This window comes from Polypterus senegalus, chromosome 6 (genome assembly GCF_016835505.1).
Source record: "Polypterus senegalus isolate Bchr_013 chromosome 6, ASM1683550v1, whole genome shotgun sequence".
In the NCBI taxonomy this organism is placed as follows: Eukaryota; Metazoa; Chordata; class Cladistia; order Polypteriformes; family Polypteridae; genus Polypterus; species Polypterus senegalus.
Window position 1 is genome coordinate 158,587,120 of NC_053159.1, and position 15,092 is coordinate 158,602,211.

Sequence of the window (15,092 nt, forward strand, 5' to 3'; positions counted from 1 at the left end):
CTGTGGTCTCCAGCACCTCTCCACTCTCTGGATTTTGTGTCTCTTCTGATGAAGTGAGAAGAGAGCTGGAAAAACTACATAAACAAGGCTTCAGGGCCAGATGGAATCAGCCCCAGAGTGCTGAAAACGTGTACTAGCCAGCTCTGCGGGGTCCACCAAAACTGTTCTCCCTTTCCCTGAATTTGCAGAAGGTTTCTCAGATGTGGAAAACATCCTGTGGTCCCAGTGCCAAATAAAGGTCATTACAGCAATCCCAAAGACTTCAAACCAGTGGCTCTTACTTCTTACATCATGAAGACCTTTGAGAGGCTGGTTCTAAAACAGCTACAACCCCTGGTTTCAGAACATCTGGATCCTGTGCAGTTTATACATAAGACACATATATCATCTGTTTGCTCCACAAGGCCTACTCCCACCTGGACAAAACTGGTACCATAGTCATGATAATGTTCTTTGACTTTTCCAGTGCTTTTAACACCATTTTGCGTCATCAACTGGGAGGAAATCTCAAGGCTTTGCATCTTGATGCCCCCACAATCTCCTGGATCATGGACTAACTGAACAGCAGACAGCATTTTGTGAGGCTGAGGGACAGTGTGTAAGAAATGGTGGTGCATAATACTGGAGCACCTCAGCAAACTGTCCTGTCTTCCTTCCTGTTTCCCTTCTACACAACACACTTCCAGCACTTACCATCTACAGAAATATTTAGATAATTAATCCATCATAGGCTGCATCAATAAAGGTGACGACTCAGAATACTGGAAGGTTGTGGAAGGCTTTGTCTTATGGTGCAGGGACAGCAACCTGCAACTCAACAGCAGCAAGACAAAAGAGCTGGTGGTGGACTTTAGGCATGCCAAGGAGCCTCTGAGACCTGTCATCATCCAGGACGAGGACAAGGAAGTGGTGCAGAGCTACAAGTACCTAGGGGTCCATATAAACAACAAACTGGACTGGTCTGACAACACAGTGGTTCTGTATAAGAAGGGCCAGTGTAGACTGCACTTGCTAAGGAGACTCAGGTCTTTTGATGTGTACAGCAAGCTGCTAGAAATGTTCTGTCAGTCCATAATAGCTACTGTGGTGTTCTACACTGTGGTCTGTCTCCTGGGGAAGCAACTTGAGCTCAAAAGAAGTACAATGCCTGAATAAACGTATAAGTAAACTTAGGAAAGCCTACACCATCACAGGACAAACTGTGGACACACTAGAAGCTGTTGTAGAAAAGAGGATGATGGCAAAATTGGATACCATCATGAAAAATCCCCTCAAAGAGGCACTGTCACAGGCTTATTCCACCATGGTTTGCACCTCTGGGGGTGTTTTTTTGCCCACTGATATAAGACAATCCAGTGCTTCCTCCTGGGGCACTTGTTAAATTTATTTTGAAATGCCATTCTGTAATATCTGAACAATATACATTTATTTATTTATTTGCTTACATGTCGATTGATTGATTGATGTATTATTTGCCCTGTGAGATTGTATCCTTGTTTTTATGTTTCTGCTGCTGTATGCATGTGAATTTCCCTTGGAATTAATAAAGTTTATCTAACCTATTCTAATCTAATCTAATCTGCATTATCTTTGTGTTTGCAAGGTCTTTTCTTATACAGCTGACAAGGAGATAAGAACAGATGACCTGTGCCTGGATGTTTCAAGACTTAATGGTCCCATTGTAATGCTAAAATGCCACCATATGAGAGGGAACCAGCTGTTTGAATATGATGCACAGGTAAGTGTGACAGTAATATATTAACAAACAATGCAGTCAAAACAACCTTTTATTCGAGAGTGATTATTAACTTCATATGGCAACTTCTTTTTACAATTAAAAATTGTCATCCAGAGTGTTAAGTAAAAGAAAAGAGTGTGATGTTTTCATTATTTGTCTTCAGCCATTCTAGCTTCAACACATTTGTCTTTCATGTGTGGTATTTGGTATTATAAAATTTAATTATGTAATTAATTAATTACTTATACCCAGTTTACTATACTGGAAAACAGGTAGTAGATTGTCATCTTTAAGCAAGTAGTAAGTCACTATTTATACTAGTGTTGTTTGTATGTTAAATGTGAATTGCTTATATAATTATTATATTGTTTAGTCTCAATTACACTATAAAAGCTAAACACATTATAGCAATATGAGGTAATACTGTATATGTTTTTTGTTTGTTTTAATATAATTTTTTAATGTTTTTAATATGATATGCTTTTACATGTTATCCTTTCTTGCTGTTCAAAATATAAGAAAAACAACTTTTTGGAGATATTATTATATTATATTATTATTATAATTATTGTTTATAACAATCAACTTTATTTTATGTTTACACTTATTTTCAGTATTATAGGTCTTGAGGTTTTCTTCTAAGTTAATTAAATGATTTAAGATACTATGTTTTATTTTTTTACACACACAAGAGAGGAAATATTCATAGACTTTTAAAAGAACTTGCAATTCTAGTTCAGTCACAACTGTAGCTGCCTCTTTTAAATTTGTTGGCATCTACTATATATGGGCAGTGAGATAACAACACTAGCCATATTATTAGGAAAGCCCAGCAAAGGTGCAAAAGAAAAAGTACAGCGTCAAACGGCAGTGGATTGTTTACTTTTGCACATCCAGCACCCATAGTGTACAGACACCATCCACATCATGTTTCCAAAGTTTTAAGAAAAATAATCTCTTATCCTGATCATCCAGCATTACAGACCAGCAGATACCAACATTGGCCATTTTAGAATAAGTCTGACAATATTTAGAATTTTTACCCTAGCTCATCCTTTCAGTGTACCACACTGTCTAGATAAAAGTTTAAACATTCCTTCATGGTGGTTCCATTCTGTCATTTAAACACTTATGTACCAGACATTAATTCCTTTTTGCTCTTCAACTTTATGCGGTAAATGGTGCTTGTCTTCTGCTTGTCAGGTTATATTAGCATCTCACAGCATCCAAAGATGTACTGGAAAATAATACCACTAACTCTGGTTTTGTTGAAATAAAAGCAATTTTACAGTGATACATGTAATGCAATCCCCCATATAGTAAATAATACATTAAAATATAAAGTAGTATAAGTGCTTTTTTCTTTATATAGAATGTGATTTGTGTCTGTTCTTTATCACTTCTCTAATTAAAAATAATCTGAATACAGGTGGGCCTTGGTTTACAAAGGATTTTCGTTTTTGCTAATATTCTTAGCACAGTTTTGTATGTTAGTCGGAACTTGCACTGAAAATACCTGTTAATGCAAAAAAAAAAAAAATAGATTGCATAATGTTTTTAGACACTTTACAGAAAAGCATTTCAGACTTATGAACAAAATAACAGTGAAACAGTATTACTGTGTTTGAAATTACAAAGCACAATAAGTATGACTTGAATGTTGCATGGAAGATTATTTGTGCCAAAATGAAATGTAATCCAACATGTAAACTATGGCAAATTACAATACATATGCAAATTTGACATTTAATTTTGGCACAGTTTTATTGTGTCATAGTTAAAAACGGATCAACCAAAAGATGGATTGCTTTTCACTATGGCATATAATTTTCATGTCAGTTTAGAATGCAGTACAAAAACGTATTGCATTTTAAATCATGTCCATAGATGACATGTCAAAGCAGGTGTATTGTATTTTGTTTAAGAGCTGCTCCATTTGTATTGCATTTTGTGTTGAGGCCACACGTTAATAATGCCAAAACTAAATGTAATCAAATGACCAATCAGCAACCTATAGCTGTCTTTATGGTGGGATCGCCATATTGTATGTCACCTCTCCTTGCCAGCAACTACTGTATACTCCCTGTGCGTACACACCTTGGTCATGTAGTTAAGACGCCGAGAACTGCAAGCATTGATTTGTGCAACTCAGCTAAACAGTGAGATGAGACTTAAGCCTCATAACATATTATTAGATTATTGTACAGCTACTGGATCTGTTCAGTGCGAAAGAATAAAGTCATTAAAAATGGTGCGAAAGTCCTCACTATGCAATAATGTTCCAGATTGTCAGGGTCAGCCACTTTGTAATCATCTATCTCAAATCTAGTAAAAAAAAAAAAAAAAAACAGAAATAGGTATATGAAAATTTAAATAGAGATTCCGAAGAAAAGAACAATGTTAGAGTTTTGTATGCTCAGTTGTTTCTGCAGAATTGACTTAAGTTAGACCACCATAACCTGACATGCACCTGTAATATGTAGTGTAACATGGCTGCACTTGGTCTCCAGGTTAAGTTTTGTAGAGTAGTCGCTATGGTGTGCATGCTGAGCTATAGACAGGACCAGTGCCACCATTGAGGCGAATTAGGCATTTGCCTAGGGCCCCTATCATAATGGGAGGGGACCCAGCCACACGAGTTAGCTGCCAAACAGTTGATTGGTGCACTAATAAGCTTGGCCTAGGGTGCAAAATAAACGAGCACCGGCATTGGTTATAGAATTTTACGTTCTTTCACATGTTTATATGACTTTCTGCTAGAGTTTCTCCTTTTCCAGTCACAGTTCAAGTATATGCTTTTAAGCTGATTTGAGCTTTTGAACTGCAGTTAAATAATGCCATGTGTTGGACTGAAATACTCAGTCTAGTGGTTACTGCCCTGTGTTCTTTTCTATTAGGCATGGTTATGACTTCCAGTATACCTGAGCTGGAGAAGTGGTTATAATATATGCATGGATATACTGTATAAACTGATGAGTGCTCAAAATATTTCTGTGGTTAAAAGTTTGAATGTTGTTGTTACTATTAAAATAAAATGATACCGTCTTTGCACTGTGTTTATACCTACTTGAAACTGTTTGTATAAAAGCGTGAACAACTCCTTTCAAGGAAGAAGTGCTGTTTGTTAAACATAAACTGCATCTTTATTGAGTTGTTGGACTATATTATGCAGATTGTCATGTATTACAGTAAAGCCCTTGAATCTTTGTGTTCATGAGCTGTACAATTACAGGCATTGATAAATGTTTTCCAATTAGTAAGTTACCCATTCCTTCATTTTCTAAACCCACTTAAATGTATTTAAGGCTGTTCCAAATGTTCCAGCAGTGTTGGGTACAAGGCAGAAGCATTTCCTCTCATATTATAAGTATACATATGCAGTACAACAACTACAAGTAAAACATCTGTGGTGATCTAAAAGTAGTGACACTGCTACTAGGAATACAGCTTGGATATATGAAATACTGTTGTCTCATTTGTGAATTGAAAAGCCATGCTAAAAAGATACATTACATTAAAAGGAACTGACTGCCCCATGTATTGGGTCCAGAAAGGTGCAACACATAAACCACTTGTTGACCCAACAAAGATATTTTTGCCTCCTCTTCATTTAAAACTTGGACTGCTAAAAAAAAAAATATGAAAGGATTTCAATATTCAAGATGTTTCCATGAAGAAATGATGGATTTTTAGTGGTCCACAAACCAGGACACGTCATCAATGACAAGTGGTCACAAGATCTGCTTGTGGGGCCAGTGGAAATCACAAGAAAAGCATTTAAAGATATTTATAAAAACTTTTCTTGGCAAGTACAGTACATCAGGCTATATCCAGCTGGTTATCAATATGCTTCAAGCATTCAAAACCTTGAAGTGCAACATGTCACGAAAAGTTCATTTTCTGCTTTCACATTTGGACTTTTTCTCTGCTATTCTTGGTACAGTCCGTGGCAAACATGGTGGAAGGTTTCACCAGGACATTACAACAATGGAAAAGTGATATCAAGAAGAGCGGAATGCATCAATGCTGGCTAACTGTTGTTGAAAACTGAAATGAGAAGCATCAGATTCTGAGTACAAACAAAAATCAGAAGCAAAATGCTTTTAGCTCAATTGAACTAATGCAGTGTGTCAGCATCATTAAGCGATTAAACATGCTAAATTTACTGAAAGTTAATTTAATGTTTTTCCAAATTCCTACATGATACAGTCAATCTGAAATGATATTTGCATTCAGCTTGAAGCTGTTCATCTTAATCACCAAATATTTTTAAGGATGCAAAACTTTTGGGGAAAAAAAAAGTGTTGTCCAGTACTGTTTTAATTTGACAAAATGTTTAATGTTAAGCATGCGTTTACATTAAATCTATCAAAGTCTTTGATGGTAAAATAAATTAAGCAGTCAGTCAACCATTCTACAAGTTTAAAATCATGCCTTACGAGAAAGACTTTGCTTATTACTGTTTATTGCTGCCGCTAGCATGACAGCGAGATTTTGAATCAAAAGTCAACAGACTTAATCATTATTCCGTATAAAACACTTGTGAGGTTATATTTGGCCTTGTCTAGTTTTCATCTCGAAATAATAGCACTAAAGAAGACAGAGACTATGTCCTGGAAAGATTTCAGGATAGTTGAGATTATGCTCGGAAGACTGGAGAGTTGAGCCTTACCAGTTTCAGCTAGCAGAAATTGAAAGGTGACTTGACAGAAGTGTTTAAAATTTTGAAGGACATCTACAGGATAGATGGTAGCTGGTCCTTTATAGATGAAACCTTGTGTAACAAAGGCAGCTGAAAGGGATTGTGGGAGGAGTTAATTTAATGCTATTGTTGTGGTCTCTTCCGTACATATGAGCAGACAAGCAAGACAAATGAGGAGAAGAAGGAGGAGGAATTGTGGCAGCAGCTTCAGAACTCTTCATCCTGGCCACAGTTTTCCTAACTATAGTCACAAGTTTCAGGTGATTCCGCTGCAGTATCATATCCATGCTCTTCCCAAGTGTTTTTTTTATTTTTTATTTTTCTTTATCTTTTATTGAATTTATTAAAGGTATGTAACGTTCCATACAATTAAGTCAAACTTAACAAAACTAAATTCACTCCATCCCCTACCCATGAGAAAGAGGGGAAGGCCAACATCCAGAGTAAAACTTTTGAGAATATTAAAAAGCAAAAGTGTTTCTTTTGAATCAGTTCCTGTTAAGCTGTAATCACACATGCAAATGTTACTAATGTTTTCTAATTTCCTTTGTCTTCACTTTATTGATTTTGAAGTATAAAGAGTTTCATTTGCTATGTTATTATTATTCAATTTATTGAGTGGCATGCCATTGTAATATCATGTCATGTCATTTTTTAACCTGCATAATCCAGACCAGGGCTGCAGGAACCTTTCCATGGCAAACTAAAGCGCCAGGTGGGAACAAATCCTGTACAGGGTGCCAGTCTATCACATGGTGACCATTGTAATGTTCTTTTGAAAATAAAATAAAATCAAGAAAAAATCTTCTTAATAGTAAATTGAATGTAAATTTTACAAAATATTTATTCACAAAGAGAACTGTGCATATGGAAGATCAATACATCACCAAGTAGTATAATCATAGCAGTATTTTTGCTTCAATATGAATGGCAAAGAAGTGTTGACCGAAAGACGTGTGTTTTAGCCAAACATTTTATCTGCACGATGTGAAGAAATGCTTTATTACTTCAGTCTTGAAATACTTGATTTCTGTCATTGTTTTAGAGTTCCACCTAAAATGTATTAATATGGTTAAACTGAGTTAGGATATAGCGGGTTGGATAATGGATGGATGGTTAACTATCTGCTATAAAACTAAGAACTAACCAGAAGTGTGAAACACACAGTAGCAAAGCTAAATACTAATGGTGTGACAAATTCTCCTCCACCATTTACATTCTTTTGCGGGATCATGAATACATTGCTACATTTTTTCCTGAAAGTAAAAGGGGTTTACATTGAAAAGACCCAGGTGTAAGAAATAATCATTCTGCCATTATTTATTGTAATTTAACAGGTTATTTTAACATTGTTTGTGCTCAAAACAATATTTATGAGTCATGCTGCTAAGCACATGCCACAAAAAACAAAGCTCAGGCTTGTAAGCTCATTCACAAATAACCATCTGAACTCAACTTTAATTAAAAGAAGAATTCAATAAGACATACAGATTAGCCTCTGATGAAAAGACTGGCTGTAGTGAAAGCCTTCACTCAACACAACCCTCTATGGACTGAGTTGATTAGCTAGACATTAGCATCATCATATTCTCAATGGTCTGTACTAATTACCTTTTAGTACAGTGTACACAAAATAGAAACTCAGCAAAACTAAGAGAAATGTTAAGTGAGTTACAGTAGAAGTGTCTCCTTAATGTTTATCAAACTTAAACCATACAGTACAATCAAAAGTTTGAAGAAAGGCCTCCAGTTTTTGTGTATGGAACTAGTCGTTCTGCCGGTTTGTAACTGCTTGTTGTCTTGCTGTGTTCATAGATTTATAGGATGATTGTTGTCATATGTGCTAAAGGTGATAGCAATCAAACTTTCATTTTTACTCTAGCAATTTAAAAAAAGCTCAACCAAGAAATGTGATCATTTAAAAAAGAGTTCAAAGCTGTCTTTATCTGTCAGAGTGATGCATTGAGAATAACACAAATTATAATACTAACCAATTATTCTATATACAGTATTTATAAAATGCTGAGGGTTACCTGTCTGTCCCATAAAACTCATTCACCTCTGGGCTTTAAGCCTTAGTCTCGTGCGGCAGCTTATGCCATGATGCACAGAATTGGTTGTGTGGGGGGCACCTTGGCCACACAGGCCGTAACACTGCTGCACACTTCGTGGCAAGCAGTGATATAGACATGAGCCATGGTTGATGAGAAAAGTACAGCATCAATTGCCTCTGAGAAGAACAGCACACTGGGGGCTTCAGGTCGCTCTAAAGGCAGGCAGTAAGATAGATAGATAGAAGGGGAAATTCACATACTCCAGCACCAGCATACTGATAAAAACAACAGTAATTAAACAGCAATAAAACTGCAGTGCAAGTTAAAAAATGCAAGGTGGAGAGTGTGAGGCAGGTATAACAGTATATAATCTTGGGTAGTGTTAATATTTGCCCCTCCAGGTGGAATTGAAGAGTCACATAGTGTGGGGGAGGAACGATCTCCTCAGTCTGTCAGTGGAGCAGGACGGTGACAGCAGTCTGTCGCTGAAGCTGCTCCTCTGTCTGGAGATGATATTGTTTAGTGGATGCAGTGGATTCTTCATGATTGACAGGAGCCTGCTCAGGACATGGACACGCTCCGTGGCTGACATGAACAGTTCAGCAGTGCACACCGCTGTAAAAGTGAGGCACATTCCATGGGTGGAGGTGTATGCTTCCTGCAGCATGTTAGTGGGTTTCAGGTCACTTGAGCGCATGGCATATCTATCAGGAAAAGAGCTGCTGTGACATTGGGTGGCAGGTAAGGACGTTAAAACAACCTCAGCAGACCAACTTGGACTGTAAACCACCTTTCTTTAAGGATTGGAGGTTCAAGTGTTACAAGTCAGTAGTAATTTAATGACCTTCATCACTCATTATCCAAAACATTACAAAATTTGGACAATATGGATATTGTTTCATACCCCTTAGAAAAGATATTTAAGTCTGTACAATGTTCTCTGCCCATCAAGTACAAAATACAGGGGAGTCATGGAGGATCCAGAAATCGCCTAATTAATCCTATGCACCCCCTGACACCCCAAAATGTTAAATTGTGGATGGTTTGTGAAAATAGGTTTTTAAAACATTATGATGCTATGAATCACATGGATAAGACTTTAGGTCTTTAGGAGAAGACTTGGTTTATTCACCAAGTAATACTTGACTGTATGAAGGTTTAGGATCACATCTAGAAGAGGTGAGCTATTGGAACACCAGCACATTTCTTCCAAAATTTCATGAAAGGAGTTTGAATCGTGAAGTAGAAGTAGCAGCTGCATTAAGGTTTAGACGGTCTTCATGCACTAAACTTGTTTTAGATTTTAAGTTTGGAATTAAAAAAAACATGGATGTTAAGTAAATTGAGGGAAGACTAATATTTTCTGTGACTAAGGTAGATGTAGGTTGATAAATGACAGTGGTTAGTGCTACAACTTCCTAACTGCACAGTCATACATTCAAATCCCATCTGAAGCACTAACTTTTTGAAGGTTACATCTTTTCCCTGTATTTTTGTATTTTTTCTCCTATGTTACAAACATACTGCATGTGTTAAAAGGTTAAATGACACTGCTAAACTGACCCACACAAATACTATCAGAGTGGGTTTGTGACAGTGTGTGTTTTCTCTGTTGCCTGCTATCTAGCCTAGAGCTGGTCTCTGTCCTAGATATGCAGGTTAGAAAATGGATGGATGGAAGGGTGATGGTACAATGGTGGTACTTTGTGATGGCACAATGGTGAGTACTTTTGCCTTACAACACCAGACTCAAAGGTCCACTTACCTATTTGTATGCTATGTGGATCCATACATGAATATAATGTGGAGTTTGTATGTCCTTCCTGTGTCTAATAAGTTTATCTTCGGCTACTCATTTTTGTTTCTCTCATGTCCCAAAGATGCGTGTGTATTAAGTTAATTGGCAGCTATGAATTGTTCTCTTTTGGATGAACATGTTCACTTGAATGTTTGGTGAGTTGATCTAATACCCCATCCAGTATGCTCTGTGATAGGCACTGGCTTCCCATTCTGCTGAATTGTGGTTTGATAATGAACGGCTCAATAAAAGGTAGATATTAAGTGCAGCAAAACTGACACAGAATAAGGGGATGTAGCTTTTTCAATGCAGACTCAAACAGTTAGAGATTTGAGGGCAGCACAAACCAGTAATATTGAAAGGTCAGTTTGAGAGTTAAAAGAAGTAATACCAGTACTGCTAAACCCGAAAAAGTCAGACAGGATTCTATGAACAGTTAGCGATTTAAGGAAGATAGCAAATGTTACTGGAATCAAGGTAGTAAAAAAGTAGTGGGCAATTGACAAAAGGGAGGTTGTAGAAATATCATTACTCTTACCTTAAGAGAAGGACATTTTTGTATTTGTTTATTTTTTGTGCAAAAATGTAAATTTTATAACTTAGGAGTGCTATTTATGCACCTTGTACACTTTTTAGGGAAAATACTCCAGCAACACTTCTCATTACACTGTAAACAAAAAAACGTAACATTTTCTGTTACATATCAGCTGAGCACTTTATGTAATTGTTATAATTGTGTCACTTTTGTTCACTGTGTTGGGATTTTTCACAGTGGAAAAAAAATTAATTGTTACTTGAAAGTTAAAAACATAATAGTCTCCTCTCTTAATTATTACATCAGAAATGTTACTTTATTATGGCCAGCAGATGGAGCTAAAAAACAATTATAAGAAATATTAAGTGAGGAATTATTTTTGAGGCATGAATAGACAAGGAAAACCTTTGCAAGGTTAGCACATATTTGTATTGGGTTAAATGAACAGCTGGTCCACAAGTATACCACTAATGCTCATTAAAATTTGAAAAACTCTATGAATATGAGTAAATAAAAAGAATTAATTTATTTATCATTATATATACCTTTTTCATTGACCCATGACTCATGGTCATCACAGTAAATGTATCACACACCTGTAGGAAAAAGGAAATAATGAGATTAATATGTGCAAAAAATAAATTATCAAATTATTTCACACCTGCTTTATTGCATGATATCCGATAAACAATTTTGACAAATATCTGAAATGAAATGCACAAGAGTGTCTTTTCATCTAGATATTCTCCATTACAAGTATATGAGGAATAGAAGCCAAACCAAGCTGAGCAAGTGAAAAACAGGAACCAAACCTGGCTAGGATGGCAAAGTGCCCTCATGTAAGCCTTAGGCAGTTTATTATGACCAATTAACCTAAAAGTAGAAGAAAAATGGAGTACCTGGAATAAATTCCTGATACCATAAGTATGTGTAAACATCTTACAGGCAGTGGAAAATCCAGGAATCAAACCTAGAGGTAAGGATCAGCCCTGGACAGAACACTGGTGCACTCAGCTACACAGGACCAATTTGGAATTGCAATATTAATCTAACATACATGTGTTTGGAGATGTTTTTTTGTAGTAGGGTCCTAGGGTGACACTATTCCCCTTTATAATGTTTATTATGTAGACCTTAATAGAAAGCTCAAAATCCCATATTCATATAATACTGTCAAAATTAACTGTTTTTGTAGTTCAGTCCTTCCTCCTTTCATTTACATCTGTAACTTAGGTATATGAAGAGCACTAGAATGTACAGGAGAAAAAAATCATAAATGTATTTATGTTTTAAAGATAATATGCCCGATACAATAAACAAAGTAAAAGGAGTTTAACATAAAAAATACCACTACAACCTAAGTTCATCTTTTATCCATATGCTTACTATCAGGTGGCCCTGTCTGGTCCAGCTTGGTCCTCCTTAATGTATGGCCTTTGAATGGAGTGGGTAATGGCTTGGCATCCTCCATGAATGGAAAAATGGCAAAGAGAGAGAGGGGGAGTGAAGGAGAGTAGCTTTTTTTACCATAGCCTTTATGTTGGTCCATCTTTCTTGATGTACCTCCCAGAACAATTGGATCACATAGTGCAGGCCAACTTCTGTGCTTCATTTCAGCTCCATTTAGGTATGACTCAGTTCAAGAAGATTCAGCACCACATTTCAGCCCATGCTTTCCTCCTGGAGGGTGAAGTGCTGTCCTAAATTCAGCCTATTCCTTCTGTTTGCAGGCTATGCTGGCCTGCTAATGGGTTTTCATCTCAGCCTACCTGTATTTTCCCAGGCTAGCTGACCAGTCAGTTTTTAAAGTGAAAAAAGTACATACTTTTATTGTAATATTACAATATTGCTCGTTTTATAGGGGATGTGGGAGGAAACACACAAGCTCCACACAGATGTCAGCTGGATTGTGATTTGAACCCAGTTTCTTGGCACTGTGCATAACTAAACTGTGTACTGCTATGTCACCCAAAATTTAATCATCTCCCATCCAAATACTAACTTCTCCTGTCCTAGTTTGCTTTGAGTGATCATAAAAGAGCAACAGTATTCAATGCAGTATGGTTCTAAGCTCAGTCCCATGTGTTACAAATGTTATTTAGGGCTTGCCAACAGACAGTAACCATGTGGAATTCAAACCTAGACTGCTGGAACTGTTAGATAAGAGTGCTAATCACTTAGCCACCATACCATCCACTATATACAAAAAGGTAAAGCCTAAAATGGGAACTTGGGTGTAGAGATGAGTACAACAGTAGCATTTAGAAGTGATCAATTTGATGCTCTCCCCTGTCCGCAAATTAAACTTAGGTTTTAAACTTAGGTTTTCCTATAAAAGTTGCATGACCAACTTGTATGGACTTAATATTTTGCAATTAGAAGTGGAACAGTAAACGCCTCTTAAAGTGCACTAACTACATTAGTGCATTAAACAGAAAGATAACACATTTGTGAGGACATAATGTGAAGGTTATGTTTGTCCAGACAAGTCAACATTCTTCCCCTTCAGCTTTTTGCGAGTGAGTGCCAAACACACCCCGTGAATGTTAAAGCCTACAAAGGCAATGCATTTCAAAAGACACTAAGTGACACTGATCTAGTGATTTTGTATTTAGAGTTGAAAATTAGTCATTTATTTATTGATAAGTCAAACTCAGCCCTAATCATTGCAAATGGTTATATATTTAGCCTTATGAAAATATTCATTTTCAGATGTCTTTTTTCAGAGATGTAAATACTCCCTTTTAATATTGTTCACTCCTAAGTGACAGCCCTGATTTTAAAACATTTAACTATTACACAGCTAGTCCAGTGTTTTCCATCTGTTCTTTCATAAAGATGATTAATACCTTTTGAGTATGGATTACGTAAGGTTTCATGGCTGTTTGGTTAGTTAAAAGCAATGCTACTGTTGTCTTTAAATTTTGGGTAGTCATCTTTTCCTTAACCTTTGCTTTGTAAGGCCAGTCTCCAGTTTTTCAATTTCACTGTGAAAATGTTTCTGTCTTTTAACTAGCCAGGACTTCTTGCATTGACTCGTCTTGATGGTTCATTTTTGTTAAAACATAAGAAATCTGACAAACAAGAGGATGCTTTTCAGTCCTACAAGCTTATTTGTTTAGCTAATAGCCAAGCTGCCCCAGAACATCTTCTAGACACCTCCTGAAGGTTCTTAAAGTTTCTAGTTAAACTACTAGTCTCGAAACTTTGTTTCATACTTCTGTATCTCCTTACGTAAAGAAGTGCTTCCTGGCTTCAGTCCTATATGCACTTCTCCTTAACTGCTTGATTTTGATTTGTTTTTAACTGCTATTTATAGCTAAGTCAAGTTAGACCATATGTGTGACTCTTCCTTGTAATATCTAAACTGCCCCCAAGTTTTGGATCATTGTTGTTGTTAGCATAGTGACAGAACAGATGAACCTCAGTTAATATTTCCTACATGCTGATAGACTCTTTGATAGTATTATATTCAGGTAAACTAGGGGGCTGTGCCCCGTGCTCACTTCGCTTGCCCACATACACATTGTGAAGGGGGGGCTGAATACAAGCTACCAATCTGCATGTTCTGCTGGTCGCACTCCATGTCGATCATTTAAAAGCCTGTGGAGTAGCTGTCCTTTTGTCTCATTGCCTTGTCTCATGGGATGTTAAAGTGTCTCTCGTGGGACTTTAAAGTGTCTCTGAGAAAACCTTGTATCGTCTCCTTCCAAGCTCTTCAAGATTTTTTTTATAATAGAGAGACTATTACTGAATCATTCTTTGCTAATAGTCCAAAACTTTAAGAAGTGTAATTTTACAGATATTTCTTAGATGTACAGACAATCTATATGGTTAATAAGGAAGAACACGCCTCCTTTACCAGCAGGTAGGAGTAGAGGCTTTACTGCATCCCACCAGAAGGAGCTGATGAGCTGCTTTTGCAATGCCATCCCAGTCATTGGGCAGGAAGAGATTTGCATGTTTAGTTCACAGTGGTCAGAACACAGGCTAGAGTAATTGTTTTAACAGCTGGATTTTTTCCCCAACTGTTGTTGAATGCAGTGCATTATGTCAGAGGTCTCAAACTTCCTTTTTGTTTTACTTCCATGCCTACTTATGTGATAAAGTGTACAGTGCCTATAAAATATTCAACAGCTTGGAAGTTTCACATTTTGTTGTTATACAACATTAAGTCACAGGGAATTTAATAATGATATTTTGAAATTGAGCAACAAAAAAAGAAGATCTCTGCAAAGTGTTGTATACACATTTTTATATATATC

The 15,092-nt window shown here is 36.6% G+C and overlaps 1 protein-coding gene across 3 annotated transcripts in view; it reads left to right on the forward strand.

Moving 5' to 3' along the window:
• The window catches only part of galnt13 (UDP-N-acetyl-alpha-D-galactosamine:polypeptide N-acetylgalactosaminyltransferase 13), a 241,880-nt gene that overhangs the window by 140,654 nt on the left and 86,134 nt on the right, over positions 1 to 15,092 (forward strand). For all 3 annotated transcript variants that reach the window (XR_005634152.1, XM_039757433.1, XM_039757432.1), the window contains exon 11: positions 1,604 to 1,738. Coding sequence is in view for 2 of the 3 variants with exons in the window: in XM_039757433.1 (XP_039613367.1) it covers positions 1,604 to 1,738 (135 nt within the window). In the remaining variant the exon portion in view is untranslated. The remainder of the gene's footprint in view (positions 1 to 1,603; positions 1,739 to 15,092) is intronic.